The sequence below is a fragment of the Pogona vitticeps genome, chromosome 2, assembly GCF_051106095.1.
Source record: "Pogona vitticeps strain Pit_001003342236 chromosome 2, PviZW2.1, whole genome shotgun sequence".
In the NCBI taxonomy this organism is placed as follows: Eukaryota; Metazoa; Chordata; class Lepidosauria; order Squamata; family Agamidae; genus Pogona; species Pogona vitticeps.
This window is the reverse complement of record NC_135784.1, coordinates 160,286,191-160,310,326: the sequence shown is the minus strand read 5'-3', so window position 1 is coordinate 160,310,326 and position 24,136 is coordinate 160,286,191. Positions and strand designations below refer to the sequence as shown.

Sequence of the window (24,136 nt, the reverse complement as noted above, 5' to 3'; positions counted from 1 at the left end):
AAAATGTCTTAACATTAATATCCTAACAGTTGCCAATTTACAAAGTTTATAAAATCTACCAAATTGCCTTATCTGCCATGTAGATTTCCAAAATAGCAGTGGTCGTGTTCAAGCTGTTCAGTAGGTTTTTAAAAACACCTTTTTTCTACTTTGCTAGTAATTATTACATATTTCAGCTTTTTTATTAAGACATGTGTCTTTTAGTATGAATAGATATGAGAAACTCAGCCAACAGCATTTTCAGGAAAATGTGTAGTTTGATAAATTTTCTGTAGCGTTTTGGGTTTTGTTTTTTGTTTGTTTGTTTGTTTTGTTTTATATCTGACACGATATGTGGAAATGATTTCCCCCTTAATCCCACAAAAAAAAAAGACTGGTTAATGCTTTCAGAGTACTGAAAACCTTAGACAAATTTTTTAATATATCTGTCATGAATCCAGTTGCCTTTCCACTCAGAGTAAATAAATTTAGTATGTACTGTTTTGACTACATTCATAACCTTTTAGACTTGGATATATTTGTAACAGTAGCAGAATGGCCACAGAATAGAACAGAAACTTCATACAAATCTGGATGTTTTAAGAGGATGATGATATTGTTATTTGCAAAAAAAAAAAAAAAAAAAAAAAAGAGTGTTGAGTTGAGAACGTGGTGATTATACCGTCCAGGTCACGGTCATGTTGATCCTACACAGAGATCATGGCTGTTGACACATCCTTGAAGCTGACCTTCTCAAGCAGCCCAACCTCTTGGGAAGACTCTTTGGAAGGAGATTTACAGGAACAACTTTTTCTTGGAAAGCCGTTTTTCTCTAGTGCTTTGGACAAAATGTTATCACATACAAAATGAGACATGGGACAGCCACCAAATGTTCTTTTGGGTCCTGGCATAAGAAACACGAGAGTCATTAGAAGCCAACTGAATGTTTCATTGGAATTCTAAGAAGTGAAGCAAAACCCAGTTATGACCCTGTTATTATTTTTTAAATAAGATTTTTAAATGTACACACAGTCATAAATCCTTTTGGAGATTTCACATGATGTTGCCTACACTTTTTTTAATTAAAATTCGATTCCAGGAATTATGTTTTTTTGTCTGTATCAAATGAAGATGTATTGATCACAGCTGAGATGCCATACTAAGATGCATCCACCCTCTTCAAGGCATCGAGTAGACGTTGTCTAGAGGGGCGGGGTAAAATTGAATAAATAAATAAATAAATAAATAAATCTAATGGGGAACAGCACTAGCTGAAGGTAGCATTGGTGGAAGAGGCAATTGCAGTGACATTTAAGCTAGCTTTTGTTAGTTCTGTGCAGAAGGTGGCAATGGTAAACCCCTGCTGAACTTTTCTTACCATGAAAACCCTATGATGAGACAGTCCAAAATGTGACATGAGATTCCCAGGTTGGAAAGCACTTGGTCAGATACTGGGGAAGGACAAATACAAATAGATCTGTTGCTAATGATGCAACTAGATTAAAGCCAAAAGGACATCTAGTGACTGACATGCACAAAACTGAAAGTCCAGTGCTGCACAGTACATACAGTTGGAACATGGAACATGCAAAGTTATGAATCAAGGTGAATTGGAAACAGTAAAGCAAGAAATGGAATGTATAAACAGTGCAGTGCTTGAAGTTAGTGAAATAAAGTGGACTGGAACAAGAAACTTTTAGACAAATGACTATGAAGTGTTCTACTCTGGAAATAACAAACTCAGAAGAAATACAGTGGCTCTAATACTAAAAAAATCAATCAGACTCAATGGCAAGCCTGTCGACATAACAATCATTCAAGTCTGTGCTCCAACTATCAGTTCTGAAGAAGATGAAATTGAAAGCTTTATGCAAGCCTCCAAGAGGAAATTGATCACACCAAAGAATTTCAGGGGAAAAAAACCTCTCTGCTTTATGAACTACAGCAAAGCCTTTGACTGTGTGGCTCATGAGAAACTGTGAGTTGTTCAGAAAGAAATGGGTGTGCCTCAGCACTTGATTGTCCTGGTGAATAACCTGTATTGTGGACGAAAGGCTACCATTAGTACAGAACAGAGAGAGAGAGATTTTTTTCCCTGTAACAAAGATATCAGACAAGGGTGCATTTCATCCTTTATCTGGTCAATCTGTATGCAGAATTTATACTGAAAGTCAGACTACATTCAGAAGAAGAACGAATGAAAATTTGTGGGAGAAACATCAATAATTTGTGTTATGCAGATGGCACTATCTTCTGGCAGATAATAGCAATGACTAGAAATGACTTTTAAGGACCGTGAAAAAAGAAAGTGCCAAAGCAGGACTGCAGTTGGACATTAAGAAGAACAAAATAATGGCTACCGAAGAACTACACAACTTTAATGTTGACAATGAAGAAGTTGAAATAGTTAGAAATTTTGTAAATCTTGGTTCAGGCATCAATTCAAATGGAGACTGCAGCCTAGACATCAGAAGAAGACTGATACTTAGGAGGACATCAGCAAAGGAATTAGAAAAGATCCTCAAATGTAAAGATGTGTCACTGGAGACTGAGACCAAGATCATCCACACTCTTGTATCCCCGATCACCTTGTGCAGGAGTGAAAGCTGCACAGTAAAGAAAGCTGACAGGAATAAAAACTGATTTGTTTGACATATGGTGCGAGAAGAGAGCTAGGCAGATAGTCTTCCAGAAAGACAAACAAATGACTCCTAGATCAAATCAAGCTAAACTATCTTAGGAGGGAAAAATGATGAAACTCAGACTGTTATAATTTGAGCACATCACCTGAACGCAAGATTCACTGGAAAAGACAGTAATGCTGGGGCAGATTGAAGGCAGCAGGAAAAGAGGAGGATCAAATATGAAATGGACTGACTTCCTAAAGGAAACTACAGGCTTGAGTTTGCCGGAACTGTGTAGACCTGTTGAGGACTGGACATTTTGGAGATCTCTGATCCATAGGGTTGCGATAAGTTGGAAGCAACCTGACAGCAAGTAACAACAACGACCCAAATAAAATATTTTTTTATTACAAAGACCAGCACATATACCACATGTTATGCCTTTTCTGAACTGTGATAGCCCTGTCCCTTGAGCTTTGCAATACTGGTCAGCTAAACGCAGAACTTGTGGTTGTGGTACATTGCAGTCTGTTTACTGTGTCTGTGTCAATACAGAACATTATACAGAAGCCTGTCCATAATAACAGAAGAAAGTTTTTGGAATCTCTCTTCTTTGTCTCACTAACCAACCCTGACCTGGCTTCTTTGGTTACAAGCAATCTCATTCACCCTATAATAGATACCAGTCACCATCATGTGGATGGGACTGTTGAACTCCAGCTGCAGCCAACTGCACCCGTCAACTTCAAGAGGATTCCTGGTATTGGTTGTGGTCCTGATAGGACTGGGATAGATGTAAGTGCCACCATTTCTCACCCTATCAATATTGGCAACTAAAACCACTGCCATAATAGCACAACCTCCAGATACTACTCTCATGAGTGTTTCTGCATTCACTTTCAGAGACCATCACCATCAAATCCATGATGGCTCATTTGATATTGACCCAGATGGTCTATATCAATCCAGAGGGTCTTCCCTACTCTTCTGCCATGTGCTTCAGGGACAGTTTCAGCACCGCTAACCAATATCTCATCCATCATCTCCCTTCAACAGAAAGTGGAGAAAGAAATTAGACTCTGTTGCACTTGGAATATACTGCTCTGCCTCCCTGTGTGTTTCAAACTGTACAGCATCCATGGGGACCCACCAACAGTTCCTCTGGGAGAAGATTACCTTCCTACTCAACCAATTCCCAGAATACAGGAGAAAGGTTGCTCTCATCTTCCAAGCCAAAGTTCATAATCTAGCTGGGCACCAAATTAATACTCTCGCTATGTTGCAGACTGCACTGCTGAGCAGACCTATGATTTTGACCTCCTGGTATTCTTTTTCCCAGAGCAAATTCAGAACCCTGCCAAGGGGGAAAGCTATTGACTAACCCCATCTCTCCTTTGATGCCTCACAAATTTTAACTTCTGCCCACTCCCCTTCATGATCCATCTTTGAAAGTACCTCCATCAGTGGTGTGCCATCACAACAGAGTCCTGGGTGCTAAACATCATGAAGTCAGGCTGTGGCATAGAATGTAATACCCTCGTATCCTCAAGGTAACTTCAGGTCCACCTCACTATCACCTCCTCTCATGGCAGAAATCTCCATTGTACTCGTCAAGGGATTCATAGAGTACCATTGCCTCATCTAGGAAGAGGTTTCTGTTCTCACTTTTTCATAGATCCCAGGAAAGACAGAGGGCTGCACCCCATCATGGTTCTCCACCATGCCAATACATTCATCATCCTCACTGTTTCAGGATGATAACAGTCCAGTCCATTGACCCATCACTCCACCAAGGGGACTTGAATGCGTCTATTGACCTCCAAGGTACAGTGGGGTCTTGACTTAAGAACGGCTTGAGTTAAGAACATTTTGACTTAAGAACCACTCTCATAGGAAAATATTGATTTGACTTACATACTTAGATTTGAGTTAAGAACTGAAAAAAACCACGTGGGAGGCAGGGAAAGTGCAAAATTTGAACTTTCAGTTAACTGTTGGCCAGTGAAAAGGGTGCCTGTCTGCTTCCTCACTCCTCCCAGCGTTTAGAGAGTGGATTGGGAGACAGTCTTCAGACTGCCTGGTACTGCCTGGACTGTATTTTCCCTGCCTTCCCTGAACCTTTCTTGACCTAAGAAAAAAAGAAACAAAATATTCCCCTCTAGTGGTCGAAGGCAGAATAGCAGCTTCCCATTAGTTTCTATGGACGGAAAAGAGCAGATACGGATCAAATGGTTTTCAATGCATTCCTATGGGAAATGCAGATTTGACCTGAGAACTTTTTGACTTGAGAACCGCCTTCCAATACGGATTAAGTTCTCAAGTCAAGACCCCACTGTACCTACTTCCATATTGATATCCTCCCTTACCACAGGAGGTTCCTCCAGTTTTGTTATTGGAAACAATATATCCCAGTTCAGAGTTCTATCTTTTAGGCTCTCCACAGCTTCACACATATTCATAAAATGCATGACAGTTGTTCCTGCCCACCTTTACACTCAACGAATTATGGTTTATCCTTCTTTAGATGATTGATTTATAGTGGGTACTTCTCACCCCATCTATTTATGGGACCTTTACTTCATCTTATAGTTCTTCTACTGTCAAGGCTGAGAGTGAACACAACAAAGTGAAAACTTATCCCCAAGAACTCCATTGTTCAATAGTTGTCCATCTAAACTCCTAGGCCAGCAATGATGAACCTATGACACGCTGCCAGAGATGGCACATGGAGCCCTTTCTGCTGACAAGCGAGCCATAAGTCGACAGATCGCTACTCCCCCTCCCGCGCAGCCAAACCTCAGAAGACGGCTGCAGCCATGGTGCTGGCGCTTCAGCAGGCAGATCCGGAGCAGCTGGTGCTGGCAGCGGATCCGGAGTGGGGTCTCGAGGCACCTCCGTGCCGGAAGTCCCCCTTCCGCCGCCACTTCTGGTTCCGCCGCTGTGCACCACCCGCTGGTGTTTTTTTTCCCCTGAGTTTGGGCACGCGAGCCCAAAAAGGTTCGCCACCACTATCCTAGGCTGTTGTAGCCACACTGATAGTCAGGCTATGGCATAGAATAAAACTTTATTACGGTCAAAGACCAGCCACAGTAGCCACACTGACATTCTCTAGAGTGTCAGTGTTCAGAACAAGACACTTGTCTTGCACACAGCTACACTTCCTACATGCCAAACTCAGGTCATCATGACCTACTAAGATGCAAGAGTTGTTTGGGATGCAAATTTTGACAAAGCCACCTTGTTGTCGGTTCTTCAGTGACATCCAGCCTCTCCAAAGATAGGTTTACTAATCTCCTGGAAGTGCAAGTCTGCAGAGACCAGAAAGCAGGATGACAGGTTGCTTACCTGTAACTGATTTGGGGAAACCACTTGAATCATTTGTTGTGTTGAGCCATTTCAGTTGCTTTTGTTTGATTTGTTCATTGCAAACAGCTGAAAGTCTGTAGAAGAATTTTAGTATAGCAAGGCTAGATTTTTGTGCTGCTTGTAACACATTGATAACATGGGCCTTGTGGTTCCCTTTATATTGGAAAACGATGCCCAAATATTTATAAGCCCTAATTTGTTCTATCTCATGCTCATCAATTAACCACTTATAGATCCTTGGCCTCTGAGCAAACACTAACACTTTGAGTAATTTATCTGTAGCGTTTCCTCTTTACAGTATTGCGCAAGAGCGTGTAATGCTCTCATTAGTCCTATTGGTGTCTGTGAAATTAGGACTGCATCATCTGCATATAACAGAAGAAAGTCTGTAAATTTTGGCAGTAAACCTAATTTGCAGTGGGAGTTGAATAATTTTGATCACAACTGTAGGTGTCTTTTCTGGGACATATGGCCAACTTACATTAATGTACTGTATATGCCTAGTTTATGTTATATCTTTTATATCTTCCTTTCCCCCTTCTTTTCTTTTCCCTTTCCTTCCCTTCTCTACTCCCTTTTCGTCTTTCTTTTGTTTTGCAATAAATAAAAAATATATAATCATGAAAATAATTTACTTCAGTTGTCTCTCTCCCAACACATTCTGAATGTAGACTCCGTACATTTTTAAGTATAACTAAGATTCATATATCTGTGCCATATGTGTCGTGCCCTGCATTCTTCTAGTCCAGGTACAAGGGGCACCAACTTTGCCAAACTGCTTGTACAAACCTTTTTGTATGCTAGTTGTTCAGGGCAGGCCACGTAAAACATTAACACTGTACCCAGTGCTGAATTAATTGTATGTTGAAATAATTCTGAATATTGCCATGAAAAATTCTAAAACGTACAAAAGAAATAAGAGAGCTTTGGAACAAGTAACATCAACCTAATGCTGTGATGTACAGTATGTAACATACATTTTTAAAAGCCTCAGAAGCTTATTTAAAAATATCAAAATGCATAGATGTATGTTTGTGCCCTCAGCCTTCTTGAGAGAATTGTAACAGAACTGGGCGCTTAACAATATTTTATTCATCCCAGCATTTTAATTCAAATGTATATGAATTTGCTAGGAGAGAGAAAGTAAGTGGAAGTCTGGGATTACAGTACTTAAAGCAGCTGCATTTCTCTTCAGCCGTCAGAATCAGCTGAAAGATCAACAGCAGCAGCAGCAGCAGCAACAGGTGGTGTCACTATGCCAGCTTCCCGATGAGGCCGAGTGTTTGACTGTGCCAAGGTACAAGCGGGACCTCGTGCAAAAGCTGAAGATTCTGAGGCAGGAACTCTCCCAGCAGCAGCCCCAAGCTGGACACTGTCGCATAGAAGTCTCCAGGGAAGAAATTTTTGAGGTAACTTTAGAGATGTCTTAAAGAAAGAAGTCTGCAATCCTAGTCATGCTTTTATGGAATTAAATTCTTCTTTAATCATTTAGACCAGTGGTTCTTAACCTTTGTTACTCGGATGCTTTTGAACTGCAACTCCCAGAAACCCCAGTCAGCACAGCTGGTGGTTAAGGCTTCTGGGAGTTGCAGTCCAAAACTCCTGAGTAACTCAAGATTAAGAACCAGTGATTTAGACTTCCATCTGAATAAATGTATTTTGGAAGATTTCAGTACAGCAGCGTATACAGTGCCCCCTTTTGGGAAAGCGTAATACAGGGGAAGCAAACAGGTTGCTTGCAGGCTGTGTGCTCCAGTGCCTTTTTTGTGTTCCCTGAATTTGCTGTTGTGCCACCTAGAATATGCCTCCTCCCAGCAATTTCAGTTTAAAACAAGGTACATATTCTGCTTCTTGTTTTAGAATGAACATGTGAGATGTGGATTTTTTCCTGTTGTTGTTGCTTCGACTTATATGTTACCTCATAGTAGTAAAGTGGTTTACAGTAGAGATGGGCATGAAGCGCTTCATATGAACCTGTGAGCATGGCCCCACAGGTGCCATCTCCCATCCACCCCAGCTGGTTGGGCCACTTACCCTGCTTTACATGCCACCAGGGTCCTTCTTCTCTGGTGGTGCTCCAATCTGGACAGAAGCTCAGCCAGCCCATCCCCACCTCCTCTGGCAGCCAACCACTCTGACAAGGAGACAGGACAGGGATTCTCCCCACACAGCCAATGAGTGGTCGGCTGCCAGAAGAGGCAGGGATGGAATGGCCACCAACTGGGTACTCATTTTACTGACATTGGAAGAATGGACAGCTGAGTCACTCCTGAGCAAACTACCTAAATTTGTTGGGATCAAACTTAGGTCATGAGCAGAGGTTTGACTTCAATCTTGCAGTTTAACCACCATACAGTGGAGCTCTGTGCCATGGATTCACTGCCACTGCCAGAGTATTATGGTGCAGAATGGGTTAAGTGAGTTAAGGAGGAGCACCCCCCCCCAATCGCTAGTTATCTATTACTCTTGTAATGGATAAACATCCTGCTGTGTTCAACAAAGGTGATTTCTGCAGCCCACATTCTGAGGAGACTGTGGAAATCATCCTGGTTTAGTCTTAGTACGGACTGATCAAAGCAGTTCTCATGTGTGACGGAATTTTGAATAGTATAATATTGCACTGAAAATCTTCATTTTTATGTTTTTGCAGGTAAGGCAATAACTAAAACAAAATATTTACAATTTATTAATGCATACTAGCATAAGGAATGTTTGGATTATTTATCCTAAGTGGAATTGTCAGTGTAAAATATATGATAATACTCAGAAGTGAGCATCTAATGTAATTTCAGGAGTCTTACAGGCAAGTAATGAAGATGAGGCCGAAAGATCTATGGAAGAGATTAATGATAAAATTTCGTGGAGAAGAAGGCCTTGATTATGGAGGAGTTGCCAGGTGAATAATGATTTTGTTGTTGTTTAGTTTGTTAAGTCATGTCCGACTCTTGGTGACCCCATGGACCAGAGCACGCCAGGCCCTCCTGTCTTCCACTGCCTCCCAGAGTTGGGTCAAATTCATGTTGGTAGCTTCGATGACACTGTCCAACCATCTCGTCCTCTGTCATCCCCTTATCCTCTTGCCTTCACACTTTCCGAACATTAGGGTCTTTTCCAGGGAGTCTTCTCTAATCAAATAACGATTACCCACTTTAAATACTTATTATCTTGGTTTATGATTGCCGCTGTTGAAATGCAAAATTCTGATCCCTGGGTTGAACATAAGGTGGATTTGAAAATAAACTGTATTTCTCCCCCAGGTTGGCTGGAATTCTAGCAGTGTTTTGTATGTTTCTGGTGGAAAGAAAAAGTTGACTGTAACACAAATTATTTCTCCCTAGTTCTGAGGAGAATCAACACTTCTAGAAAGCCAGTAGCCCATCCCTTCTTTCCTTTCTCTTTCAATCTTTCTCACCAAAGCAGAAATGGAGAGTCGCTCTTATACCTTGTGTATGTCTTGCCTGCCTGCCTGCCTGCATGTCTGGCCCTCACATGCACATTGACTCTAATGGTGGATCAAAGGGATACACTTAAGGATTCTTCCAGTCAAAGTCCAACATGCTAATCACCGCCTTGCCCTTTGTGGGCTCATTATTCTGTGACTGCCAACAATGCCAAATAAATTGGGTATATTTGTGCTGGTTTCTGAGAGAAAGAGTGTGTGTGCGCACGCAAACATAGACACAGAAAAAGAGGTGACTCAATATAACTAGTGGGGTTGTTAATTCTATTTGGTATTGTGACCTTGAGGCCCACGTAGGTGAACTCTGCTTCAAAATTTACTATTGTATCACTGCTCAGCTTACACTCTAGACCAGGGGTCCCCAATCTTTTTAACCCCACAGACCAGCTGGGGAAGGTGGGGCACCCCCTCGTGCTCACGCGCATGCACAAAGGAGCATGCACTCTCTCGCATGTGTGAGCGCTCGTGCGTGCACATTCACAAACGCTGGTGCTGCGCTCATGCAGGCACACAGGCATTTTTGCACATGCGCAAAAGGGTGGGGGAGCGCTTGCATGCACATGCACAAAGGAGCTGTGCGGGGGGAGTGTGTGCGGGGTGGGTGGGAGGTCTGTCTCCACGGCCTGATCTGGCTCAGGCCATGGACTGGCACCAGGCTGCGGACCAGGGGTTGAGGACCTCTGCTCTAGACAGACCTCCCACCCCCCGCACGCACTCACCCCCGCACAGCTGATTTGCGCATACGCTCTGGCCCACCCATGCGAGCGCCGCTGTTTTAGCATGGGCACAGGCATCTTTCAGGGCTTGGCTTTCCTTTGCTCTAGGACACACAGTACTCCTCTCTTTTCTTATATTTTCATCATTGAGGATAGTAGGAGTTGGTGCATGAACAGTAGACAGGCTGTACTTTTCATAATCAGGTTCTGAGGTTGTATCCGTTGCATGTATTGTTCATTGCTATTTTAGTATGTAAATTCTTCGCATGGTTTTATATGGAAAGGTAGCTTTATAAATAAAAGCAAATATTAGTTAGCAGCAGACAGCATGTATCCATTGGTGCAAGAAAAGGGATTTAGGCTGATCAAAGGAAAATGTGGGATGGGAGCAGGGGAGGAGAACGAAACAAAATAAGTGGAAATTGTGATAGCAAGAGAGAGCAGGAGCAGGCAGAATAGGGATGTAGGCTGTTGTCTTGTGAGAGCAAGGCAGCAGCAGATCTTAGAAGCTTTCACGAAATGAATTCCAAATTGCACGTGCAGGTCTCCTGTCTTTTGTTTCTTGAGCACACCCTTCATCTTACAGCCAGGTAAGTTAACCGTGCTACCCAGATACAGCTTTTGATCTTTTTATATGCATACTGAGTGTTGTGGTTCATTAGTCCCTACAGATGCTTTACTGGGCCCTGTGCATCCCACATTCTTTTCCCCATTCTTCTTGACAACCCATAAGAGATCAAACCCCTCTCTTGTTAGATCTCTACATTTATCTGTAGCTTTCATTACTAACAACTGAGTACTAACACCTGAGTTCTCGAGATAATGTGAATATTTCAGCATACTGTAATTTTGTACAGTCAGTTGTGTACAAATTCAGTGTGGCTATTCATTAATAAAATGTGTGATTGGAATGATAAACTTCTTTTACCATTTAAAATTTGTTTTCCCACTTGTACACACAGATTTGGCATTTTGCTTGTACTGTATAAATGGAAGTGGTTGTGACATTTAGTGACAACCACTTCCAGTTACAGTATACAGTACAAACACAATGCCAAATCTGTGTGTCCAAGTGAGAAAACAAATATCCATTTAACTAAAGAGCTGTTGCTGTTTGGTGGGGGAGCTGCTCTGAATAAATTAATGCCATTTATGTATAAATTTACGGCAAGAATCTCTGACAATATTCTGCTTAGGTCATAACTTAACTTTTATTGTTGGAGGCCTGTCTTTTTGTGCAGCAGTTGTCTAATCTTGAAATGTTTGTGTTTCCTTCAGGGAATGGCTGTATCTACTATCTCATGAAATGCTGAATCCATATTATGGCCTCTTTCAATATTCACGTGATGACATATATACACTACAGATAAACCCCGATTCTGCTGTTAACCCGGTATAAAGAATTACTTTTTTATTCTTCCACATTTCTGTGCCCAGCGCATTCTTTTCCATTTTTTTGTTCATGTTACATCTAAATTTTCTGTGTAATGCTTAGCTTAAGTTTTAGATTAAAAACTACCTCAGAATGCCTTTGTGCCCTGAAAAGGCAGGGCATAAAGTTGAATCAATCATTCAGTCAACAACATTTCTCCTTGGAATCTTGGAATGTTTACAAGGAAGCAAATGCAAGTTATTGTTCTAGAACTCCAATATTGAACATAATATGTTGCTTGAACATCCATGTCAGTGTGCAGATATTTGTGATTTCAAACCACAAGTCATTCTTAGTAACATTTTCCATTAGAATTATTGAGTTACCAAGATTCCATCTGTTATACTCATCTTGTTTATGGGCATAGGCCTGTGAAGACAGTGTAGGAACTTATCCCACCTTCCTTGCTAATGACTAAAGTACTCCTAACTTGGGAGGAGATGTGTAGACAAAAAGATGAAAACAGAGTTTGTTATTTGTCCCAGCATCCACAAGTGCCTGGATGCCAAAAATCCCAATCTAACCCTATGTGCTTTGAAGTTGAAAGAAAGAGATTGATTCCTGCTTTCATCCATGTATGGAGGCTCCTAACGCATCTGTAATTAATATTCTTGTTCATATCTGGAGTCTCTCTGTGCAGGTTAAACCTAGATGCACAAGAGTTATTCAAAGCACCATTTGCAACAATAATAAAAGAACAATATCGAACATAGGCGCTCATGTAATTAAAATCTGGCCATCTATATGTATATATTATAACTTAGAAACAGCATAGGCACTGTTTAAGATTTTTATCTTTTAAGGGTTTTGCTTTTGTACTGTTCTGATTTCTGTGGCATTTGGCAAGCTAATATGTGTTATAAAATGCCTATTAAAAATTCTAGTAGAAACATCTGAATAAATCATGCATTTTGGAATTAGATCAGGAACCCTGCTTTGAGTACATTTGTTCTTTCAATTTCAGGAACACTTATCGTACTTCCACTTTGTTGGGCGGATCATGGGGATGGCTGTGTTTCATGGACATTACATTGATGGGGGCTTCACGTTGCCTTTTTATAAGCAGTTGCTGGGAAAGCCAATTACATTGGATGACATGGAATTAGTTGACCCAGATCTTCACAACAGCTTAGTATGGATACTGTATGTACCAATTCTTTCAAAAATCCTGATCAGAGTTTAGAATGGCTGTTGAATTTACTTATATTTGACTTATAACAATTCCACACACAAAAAAACAGCTCTAGATGAGGTAACTTAAGATCATAGAGGAGAATTTGCTGCAAACTCCACCTCCCCCATGCTTCATTCCTTTGGGGATAAACTTTTTGGGACTGTATGGGTGGCATCAGACCCTTCCCACATGCTTTCTGTCTCAAAGCCTTCATTTCTTACTCCCACAATTCCATGCATTCTCTCCTTCAGTTGTTCCCTCCCTGTGGGCTGCTCGTTCACTAATGCTATTAACCACAGTAATGATAGTAGCAAGGATACTTGCAAGGATAATAGTAGCAAAGATAATAGCACCACCTCCAGTAGAACTCAATTCTTCTTAAGGATGTTAGTTTTTCTCCCCTCTTGTTAATTCATAGAGCATTAGAACCATTCTAGACATTTCTTCAGATGTAAGGTTACCTACCTTTATCATGGAATAAAACACCGCTTTTTAAATTCATTTTTCAGAAATACATCAACCTCATTATCGGGAAGGTTTTGTAAAGCAGAGTAAAGAAAATAATGTACTGTATCTTTATTCTTCATGACCCCAAAGAGTTTTGGGAAGGCCACAATTTACTGAGATAGTCCAGGCAAAGAGAAATGTATAAGAGCAAACATGTTTCATTTGTTAACGACATACTCAGAATGTGTTTAGACATTGGAAATTTATTTCATTTAACTCAATTTTCTCTGTTCCTTCAGTGAGAATGATATTACAGGAGTATTGGATCATACATTTTGTGTGGAACATAATGCTTATGGTGAAATTATACAGCATGAACTTAAACCGAATGGTAAAAGCATTCCTGTCACAGAGGAGAATAAAAAGGAATATGTCAGGTATTTAAAAGAACACATTGTTTTAAAGAAAGTTTTTGTTACAATGTCCTGTCTGGAGAGTATTCTGTCCTGTTTGGATTAACAGTCTGCCTGTGTTGTGTAGACGGTTTGTAGTTACTCTTTCTTTTCTAGTGATAATGCCTGCAATTTGAGGGTGCAAATAAAAATGTCAAATGTGAAGATACCACTTTGAAAACAGAATGTGGGCTTTGTTGCAGGCTTTATGTAAACTGGCGATTTTTACGAGGGATTGAAGCTCAGTTTCTGGCTCTGCAGAAGGGATTTAATGAAGTAATCCCACAACATCTGCTGAAGACATTTGATGAGAAGGAGCTAGAGGTCAGTGCTTTAATGTTATGTTATGTCATCAAGTGCAATGAGATTTTTAAAAAAGCTTTCTTTAATTTATAATTCAAAGTTGGTTCTCAATATTTCTATATGTAAAGAGGTTTACACACTCTTTAAGAATAGCAACCACAATTTACAGAACACAAAGGGCTTAGAATTCATAAGATTATATTCCCTTGAATTTTCTACCATATACTGTCTCTGTCACTAGTCAAATTTGTTAACAATACTTTTCATCATATATATTTTTACATTCCGGTATTTCCCAGACTACATTGCCTTTTGGGTGGCTATTTTTTTTTAACCTTTGTCAAGCTGTAACAATTTCATCAAGAACCTGTATGTTAAACAGCGGACCTGGAAAGGTGTGAATAGTATCCAGTCTATAGAATCTCAGAACCAAATGTAGGTACTGTATTATGGTTTTGTGGGTAAAGGTAAAGGTAAAGGTTCCCCTTGACAATTTTTGTCCAGTCATGTTCGACTCTAGGGGGTGGTGCTCATCCCCGTTTCCAAGCCATAGAGCCAGCATTTTGTCCGAAGACAATCTTCCGTGGTCACATGGCCAGTTCAACTTAGACACGGAACGCTGTTACCTTCCCACCGAGGTGGTCCCTATTTATCTACTCGCTTTTGCATGCTTTCGAACCGCTAGGTTGGCGGGAGATGGTTTTGTGGAGGTGACTTAAATATAAGCGAGAAGAAGGGCTGTGGCAGCTAAAGAGACCATGAGACATAAGCATATGCTTTTTTGCAAGGATTGTGTGTAAACTAGTGAACACACACAGTGGTATGTGTGGACACATAAACAGAGGCATTTACACCCTTCCCTGTGCCTTTCTTGAGAAAAGAGGGGAGTTCATTCTAAAGCATGAGGCCCTGATACCATACATCGCCCTCCCAACCCATGTTTCACTGCCATTGATGAAAAATGCAGTTTTTTTACTAATCTTCCTTTACTACTGCAACTGCTGCTTCCTGTTCCTGCCACTTCGATTATAGGCAAGGAGTCCTTGTTGGCCTAAGAATTGGAAGGGATGGCTCCTGGTACTGTTATAATGACTGCAGTGGGTGCCAGATTGCCAACACACCAGTGCTGCTGTTGGCCCAAAGCTCCCATGTGTTGGGCTGATCAGGAATGTTGCCACTTTCCTTGCTGCTGTTCACATGATCATGTGCTTAACCACACATAGATCAGCTCTAACAGGTAGCCATGTGCACATGCTTAACCTTTCTGCAAAGGGAAGACAGAGGAGAATTGCTAGTTGCCACAGCAGTACAAGCAAGTCCTTGTAGGAGTGAGAACAGAATATCAGAAGGAGAAAAAAAATCACCTTGAGGACCACACATAAGCCAAGAAGGGGGGTGGGATAGTGAGTCTCCTTGTGGCTGTCAAGCTCTCTGGCAACCTTCTGTCTCTCTCTGTGTGTGTATGTGTGTGAGAGAGCCATAATCTATACTCAGATCACCTTTGAGACAGCCTGTTTTCGTTCTCTAAAGTACATCAGGTATAGAGAAGAGGCACTGCACTTCCTTTACAAATACAGCTTTCAAAAATAAAGACTAATTAGTTGGACATAAAACTTCATTTTGAAAACTGAAACTGACTGTAATATCTTACCAGCTGTCATTTCTTACCACAAAATTAACACAAGTTACTTTTATTCCTTATCATTTAGAGGCTGTCGATTAGTATTTGTAATTTTGACCACACATAGCTTCTGCCACTGACTTTGCATTTGTGCCAATCTGTAGCTCATCATTTGTGGCCTTGGGAAGATAGATGTCAATGACTGGAAAGCCAACACCAGATTAAAACACTGCACACCAGACAGCAACATTGTGAAATGGTTCTGGAAAGCCGTGGAGCTCTTTGATGAAGAGAGAAGAGCCCGGTTGCTGCAGTTTGTGACTGGGTCATCCAGAGTGCCTCTGCAGGGTTTCAAAGCATTACAAGGTAACAAAACCGTAAAGATCAATCTCATTTGTATTGCTTCCCCAAGCCCTGGCCCATTGCCTCAGTGAATGCATTTTCTGAAATAATCCACTGCTGCACAACATTTCTAGTATATTCAGGACATTCTGTGAAGACAGACTTGTCATATCTTAAGGTTCTATGCATTTTTTCTGAAGTCTCAGTATGGGACTCTGTATAATTTACACTTCAACTTGCGACTTAAGTCATATTTAGACAAGTTTAAGTGTAAGTTGTGATACAACCCAATAGAAACATGTATGTATGTTCCTTCTGGATGTGATCCTCTGGATTTCAGTATTCATCTTTCCATTTAGTTACTAAACCTATGAACATCTCAGGAATTGCTGCCCAAGCTATGTCTGACTCCCAGGCAGGCGTTTGCACGACACAGGACTCAGTTCATGAGCTTCTCTCTATCCCACATGTATCTTGGCACTTAATTTTCTTTTATAGTAACAATAATCATTATTATCTTAGAACTATAAAGGTCCATCCCCCATCAAAGAGGCATAGTAGGGAATTGCACTGCCAATCTCTGGCTCTACAGCCAGATACATGAACCACTGGGCTATTATCCAGGAATTCATTCATTTTGTTCAACACAAATACAGTGAGGCCTGTACTTTCCTTCCAGTGCTATGCAACGTGTTACTTTAAAAAATTAGTGTGTTGTACGCACTTGTGATGCAGAAGGAGCATTGAGGAGAGTCAGCCCACTGGAATTTCATTTAACAATGGAAGCATGATTCCACTATGAGATGATGTGAGTGGTTTCTAGCAGTACATCATGGAAAGCCTCAGGTCAACATTTGCCATATGACGACTGTCTGGAGAGGAAAAAGTTTCTGTCTGCAGTCATAGGTTACATTTATTTTTATTTTACTTCTTTTTTTAATGTTTCCTTCAGTTTTTGTTTCTCTCTGCTAAATATCTACCCTGTTTCCCCGAAAATAAAACCTAACTTGAAAATACGCCCGTTAACCCTTCCCTCCACCCGTGTGCAACAACCAGAAGATGACATGACTGTATTTGAATGAATGTAGTTGCACATGAAAAAAAAAACATGCCCTGAAAATAAGCCCTAATGCTGTTTTTGGAGCAAAATTAATATAAGACCCTGTCTTATTTTGGGGAAAACATGGTAGTATATTTTTTGTGTTATGTTGTACAGAACTGAACAATATTATCCTTCTTTTTGTAGGTGCTGCTGGCCCACGACTATTTACAATTCACCAGATTGATGCTAGTACGAATAACCTGCCAAAAGCCCACACATGGTTAGTCGTGATCCGTTATTATTTCTATGTGGAAATTGTGGCAAGTAAAGTTATCATTCACAAATCTACCAACTTCATTAATCCCATTACATATATTACCATATCATGAAAACAGGGGGTAACAGTTATTATAGCTGTAAAAAAGGTGACGTAAAATGGAAGTCCATCTACATTTGTTTGCAAGTGTCATTTACCTTGTTGATCTGTACAAATTCCAGGAAGACTTTGCCGCAGTGCCTGGCTGGGGCCTCCATGGTGAGAGAGGCCTCAGTATCCCAAGTCTCACAATCATGGCTTGTAAGGGTAAATTTTAAGCAGCAGTTAAAAGCAAAGCTTACGGCTATCATTTGTTATTTCTTTATTATTTCCTTACAGATTTTTTCCTGTGGATAGCCTAATCATTAATAACGTAGTACATGTCCATGGGGGAATACGAGTGTTTTAGTGTTGATCACTCTGTTTTTCTTTACATGATCTAAATCCTAGAGAGTCTCTGAAAACATACAAGCCACTGTAGACTTATTTTGAACAATCTTGTTCTCAGTAGGCAGTGTTGCTAGAGCAGCATAGTTTGTGAGCTAAAGATATGGCTATGAAGACTGTGGCATTTCCACTAGTAAATTCTCAAGTCACAACATGCCTTTTGTGCAGTGATATAAAATTCTGCATGTTCAACGTCAGTTCAGTTGTACTTCATTTGAAACCCTGTCCCAAGACAAATTAACACCCCAATGGTTCAGTTTTCTGTTTTAATATCAACCCCATGAATGAGTGAAATTGGGGATGCTACTTTCTTTTATGTTGCATCTGAATATGCCTAGCATTTTTTGTTTCCCATTCAGTTATTTGGAGCTAATCCTTGTAGTTTTACTAAAAAACGTCAGTGGGGAATTCTGTGTCTGATCTAATTTAGCAGGACCCTAACCATAGTTCAACAGATTACATGTATAGAGTAGAGGCTTGCATTGTACTGCATTTCATTTGTGGGTAGTTGTTAGTCAAGTTCATAGTGTGTAACCCTGTTTACATTTTTGCTCTTTTCTTGTAGCTTCAATCGAATAGACATTCCTCCTTACGAAAGCTATGAGAAGCTCTATGAAAAGCTGCTAACCGCCATTGAAGAAACATGTGGGTTTGCTGTGGAATGAACATTTGCAGACTTACTTGGAACTGTATTTATACTCCATCAAGCAGAAAAACCTCCCTTCCGCCATGACACAGTAAATGCTTGAAACATAGGAACTTCTCTTCCCTTTTTCAGCTTTAGGACAATATGAGGGAAAGGACAATTTTTGGAATTCTTCATTCAAGAAAATGTCCTGTGGCTCCCGCCAAGGAAATTCAGCTGCTATTTTTAAAAGAACTAATATCTTGAAGATACAGAATGCTGACTTTTCCTTCATTTCAACAGTTAAGCAGTATTCTTCTCTTAAAAAGACGACTACTATTTTTGTAAAAGAAGATCTGATCTATTTGCCTACCTGATTTCTATTCTCACAGGTCCAATATACAGCTGTGTCGGTACAAGTCTTGTTCCAGCCTACTTGCTTAAATACATGATACTGAACAGCAACTATGCCTGCTATTTTTTTAAATAAAATATTTTGATTATTCTAATTTTTCCATAATATTGGCAAAAGAAATCACAGACCTTTTAAACTAAGGCCACTTAACATACAAACTGTTTTTCTTATAGCAAATGATTATATTCTGGTGTTCTGACTTCAGTGTTCTTTGTGTAAGAATTTTTATATTTCTCAAGCATGAATTACAGGTTTTGGGGTCCTGTTTTTATCTTGTCAAATTCTTTAGCAGAATCCTAATCTGAGTTAACCTGCACTGCATTTGGTACAGTACTTTGTGGTAAATGTCAAGAACCCTTTTAAAAGATTATAGGCATTTAGCTTTTTTAAAGGAGCATTTTTGTAAAAAGTTAATACTTGAGGGTTTTTTTAATTTGCTTTCCATTTTAAATGGAACTGCTGCATTTTTAAAATTCCCAAATGTATGTTGATGATATCAACTGCCTTCTGCCAATCCATCAATCAATTCATATTTCAAAATACTCTGTGGATGTCATACCAACCAAAGTTGTGTTTTTTATAAATTAGATACAGACACTCTGCATTTTGTATTAATTGTTGCTAAATAATCGTACCAGGTTAAAAATGTCTTCATTTTTAACTGCTTGTGATGTATGGGCTTGCATTAGCTACAGCTGAGAGGAAAAATGATGCAAGGGATGCAGAAAATTGTAAAAGTTCCACCTTTATCTGAAATCCATATATGTCTGATAAAAAGCAGGCTGAGACAGAGAATAAGTCATTCCTTTAATAAAAGTAATTATATACAGAAAAATTAGCATATATAGGAGCATTCAGTTGGAATAAAAATACACTTTTGCTGATGGCTATGTGAGAAATCTTCTCAAATAGCTATAAATTTTGCAGACTTGTACCTTGCATATAGCTTATATACATAAGCTCCCCTTGTAATTGTGTGTGGGTATACTGCAAAAAGTGTAATTCTTGTTACGCAATTTCATGCTGACTGTACTGGTGTGTGCTCTTAATTAATGCTTGTATCTCTCTGTAATTGCATGTATCCACCTACCTGTACAGCAAAAAGAAATGAAAGTTTGCATGTGGGACTTAGAGGCTAAATTCATTGTTAGACCCACATAAGAGTCTACTTGTTGAAATCATTGCAGTGGAAGTTAGTTATGGCTAGCAAGTTTCATTCATTCAGTCGGTCTCCTCTAAATGGGACTAACAAGATTTAGCTCTAGGCCTTAACAATGTCAAGAACTTTGTTCTGTTGAACTGTGAGTATAGTTCATTTTTCTTCTCAGAAGCGAGGAATAGCAAGCTTTGTAAGGCAAGTAATTCTTTTTCTGTGGTGATGATAGATAACCAAGATTACCAAGGATATTGACATAGGTTGGAAAGCAGAACTACAGCCTTGCTGATTTTGTCCAGGATAGAAACTTTCTTCAAATAACTGTCTAGAAGAGCCAGGAGAGGAAGCAAGAGGGCTTAAGTATGTTCACTAGGGAGTAGATTGCCTTTTCAAGCACCTTACAGATGTGGATGTCCTGTAATGTATGTAACATCAGCTGTAGGCAATAATTGCCGTAGGCAATTAGGAGTATGATGCCACTGTACAAATTAGGTAGCTGTAGAAAACCAGGTGGTGGTGATCAATGGACAGTTTGTGACTGTGCCATTGAACACTGGGAAAAGCGAGATGCGGAATTAATTTTCCCCCGCCCATGGCCTATACTCAAAACTATCAAATAAATGCACTGTGCTCTGTCTGCTTAGTGATATACACTTTCAGCTGATTTGGAGGGGGGGCTTTCCCCTGTTTAGGGAATCTGCTTTGTTGTCAGGCTGCCAGAGATTGAACCTTACTTCAGAGGAGCTCTTGGATGATCTGTCAGTTTTAGCTGTTCTTTCATGTTTCAGGAATAGTGCTGGTTTCCATACTCACTGTTTGCTCCTGATGTAGGGACAGGGATGGACAACATGTTGCCTTCCAGATGTGGTCAGACTGCAATTTCCATCAGTCCTTTTACCATTGGCTGTGCTGGTTGGGGCTGATGGGAGTTGCAGTGCAACTTACCTATATGGCCCAAAGTTGCTTTCTTTAGTGTGGTATCCGAATAGTTCTTCAGAGGAAGTAAAGACTTTGTAAAAAGCTTTCCATGCTGTCAGCTGCATAAGGAAGGTCAGACCTCTGTTCTCCCTTTACTGCAGCATAATTATTTCATTCAGCACAATATACTTGCCTTCACCATCCTTTGCACCAGGTTATGCTGGCTTTATCATCTCTGTTGATTGCTTCTGTTCTTGTGTTCATACTGTCTGTGATGAGATGCAGCCAACTAGCACCAGAATGGCAAATGAGAGCTTAAATAGTGTGTTAATAGGCCTCAGTGAAGCAGTCATTTCAGATGGTTTGGGAAGGACAAAAAGAGTCCAGTGTAATTCCAGATTTTGATTTTAAAGCTACTTTAATTGTATTCTTGCTCTAATATTTTTTTTGTCCAAAGATCTTTACATCACAACAGGGCTAATTTTGTAGAATCTAATTCACACTATTAGGGGAAAAGAAAGCACTTCTGTAACTTTGGCCTACACCAGGCAAACTGATGCAAATTACATACTGGGTCTTCTGAGTGCCTTTTTATCTGCTTTAACTGTTAAAAGCTTTGAAGCACATAACCTACCAGAAGCTTCTCTGAACCCATCAGTTGCAGCTCTGTATCCTTGCCATTTCTCCCAGTGCGAAACCCAACGTTGTATTGGACCTTTGGATTTGCATCCCAGATTTAAATGTGAATATTTATTTCCAACATGTCCCTCTTCTTTGATGATTTCTTTATCTTTCTGAATTTGCATTAAATGGTTGAGACACCACCTCACATTTCCATAATGTCTTTTCATAAACGAATGTGTTAATATTGATAGTAACTATTTGGTAGCGTTCAACTATATAGTACTCAGTTTCAGATTTAATTTCTAGATGTAAAGTTTTGTAATGGTGCTTTGTACAGTATGTATTCTAATTTTTGCACATAGGTTCAGTTTCCCTAAACTGATTTTATTTTTACCAAAACGTTGTATTGTACTAGAGTCCAAAACACTCAATATTTTTTTTGTTGGTTATTGTTCCACAACACTACATCTATAACCTCTGGTGCATTCAATTGGCTGCATTAATGAAATCAGAGCTTTGCTCCTGTATCATACAACATAATGTAGTCTGACCCCATTGCTTCAGACTTTGCAACTGCACCATATAGTGAACAGGTGCAAGCCGTATTTAACACACACAATTTATTAGTAAATTTCTGAATCTGCCAAATTCTAATAGCTTTGTCTGTAGCTAAAAACTATTCTATCCTTGGTATGGTTTCTCCCCCTTTTCACAGATTGACAGATGTTTTTAGTTGCATTTCTGTTGTATTTATTGCAGAGTGTTTTTAGCATTGATATCCATTGTATTTTCACCAAGCTGTTACATGAGCTTTAACAATGCATCTGTATAAAATGTTTTTTTTAAGTATGTACCCATGCCGAAGTCAAGCAATAAAATTTGTATGCTGTTTGCACTGCCACAGCATCAATGGTTTTTAAAAACACAGTTTCCTTCATGTTTACTTCACAAGCCAGAGCTCTAGAAAAAAGCAATGCTAGCCTTGGAACCAGTTTTCCACAAGCACTTGGTTCATTTTTAATTCTGAGTGTGAATTCCAAGTCATTGCCTGTGCTGTGAAATGGTTTAGGACAACCCTTTTTTTTCTTTTAGCTTTGTTCCTCCAGTTGTGCCCTCCGATCTTCTTCTCCTGCCTGTGGAGAACTAGGAGATGGATTAGCCGGAAGACACAATTGATATAACATCACAGTGAGATATTTAAAATTATAGAAGCTGTGTCCAAGTCAAGTCCTACTAATCTTAGTGCATATATTTCAAATTGTGAAAAACTATGATAAGTATTGAGGGGAGATGAAATTGGTCTCACCCCACCCCCACCCCTAGTTTCTGGGTTCATACAGAGACTTGGGCTGTTCAGTTTTTCATTTTTGAGTATTTATAGAACTTCTTACATGGTAGTGGGCTAAATTTTAGCTTCCAGCACAAAAGATTGCTCAAGCAAACAGCCATTTGAAACAAAGTCCATGTCTCTCAGCCTAACTTTTCACAAGCATCTGGGATAGCAAAACTAAAAGAGAAATATGACAAAACAGTGCCATAGCTACAACAGCAGACATGCTACCTGACTAAAAAAATCAAGATCTGTCTTGACAATGGATGTATTTCATGTAATTGTAACGGGGACTGAAGTCACATATTTATTTCTTCTCCCTTTCCCTTCTCTCTCTCGTTATAACTTAACTAATGAAGTAGTTCAGTTTATGATCTCTATGATGCACTCTAATTAAGGCAAACCAGTAGAGCTTTTAAGTGCATCGGGATGTAAAAGAATAGAATTGTAGAAGTGGAAGTGAGACTAAAAGTCCAGTAGGTTGGGGTAGGGGAGCAGAAATCCACAGCTATGGAAGCGCTGCAGTTCACCTTCATGCAGCTCCATTTCATAGCCAAGTGAACTAATATTCACCCAAATAGAAGTGTGTTCTTATATGGACTTTCCTAGAGTAATTCATTGCAGACATGAACACACAAAGCTCAGGTTTTTCTCCTCTGCCAGCTTTAATTCAGTGTCAACAGAATGGTACTCTATTTCTGTGTAATGGAAGGTGCTTGAGGGGGAAGGATAGCTGCATTTCAGGTTTTTTAAAGTTAGACTCTTCTTAAAGAACTGACACACAGAGAAGCACAAAATGACAAAAACTTGGTATTGAGATGAAGAATTTTATAACAATGGCCAAAATCTGTGCTTACCAAAGTAAATTTTTACTGTCTAGGCCCATTGACTCAATAGGGATTTAGTGAGTCATTTGCTCTGTCCGTTCTTCCGTTCTATTGATTCGAATCTACTCAAGCTATGACTTTATCATAGTGAACTGTAAGAATAAGTTAGAGTAGGTTAATTTGTAACTGTAAGAGTAGGTTAATTTGAATCAAACATATGTAGCTGACTCACTAAATCCCCATTGAGTCAATGGGCCAACACGAGTAGAATTTCCTGCATTCATCAATGGGATTTGGGCCAAAAGACTTGTTAACTGAAAGGAAGAAAAATTATCTCAAACAGCCGTTGTATATGGAGGACTCCATGCAGTATTTACAGTATTTCACAGTATCTGGCCTAATGGTTGTTTCTGTCCCTATATCCCTTTTTTGTTATCATTGTAATTGGATAAATTCTAGGGGAAAAATGGCATTCCTTGGGGCTATTTTTTGGGTCCTAGCTAGCTAGCTATGATTTTTT

General features: G+C 39.8%; 1 protein-coding gene across 1 annotated transcript in view; it reads left to right on the top strand.

Annotated features, from left to right (window-relative positions):
- SMURF2 (SMAD specific E3 ubiquitin protein ligase 2) overlaps nt 1–22,382 on the top strand; it is a 115,685-nt gene extending 93,303 nt beyond the window's left edge. Inside the window, exons 11-19 of the mRNA XM_072991003.2 lie at nt 7,165–7,378; nt 8,762–8,865; nt 11,424–11,538; nt 12,542–12,720; nt 13,498–13,635; nt 13,854–13,974; nt 15,739–15,940; nt 17,163–17,238; nt 18,287–22,382. Coding sequence (XP_072847104.1) covers nt 7,165–7,378; nt 8,762–8,865; nt 11,424–11,538; nt 12,542–12,720; nt 13,498–13,635; nt 13,854–13,974; nt 15,739–15,940; nt 17,163–17,238; nt 18,287–18,386 — 1,249 coding nt within the window. The 3' untranslated portion in view covers nt 18,387–22,382. The remainder of the gene's footprint in view (nt 1–7,164; nt 7,379–8,761; nt 8,866–11,423; nt 11,539–12,541; nt 12,721–13,497; nt 13,636–13,853; nt 13,975–15,738; nt 15,941–17,162; nt 17,239–18,286) is intronic.
- The last annotated feature ends 1,754 nt before the right edge of the window (nt 22,383–24,136 follow it).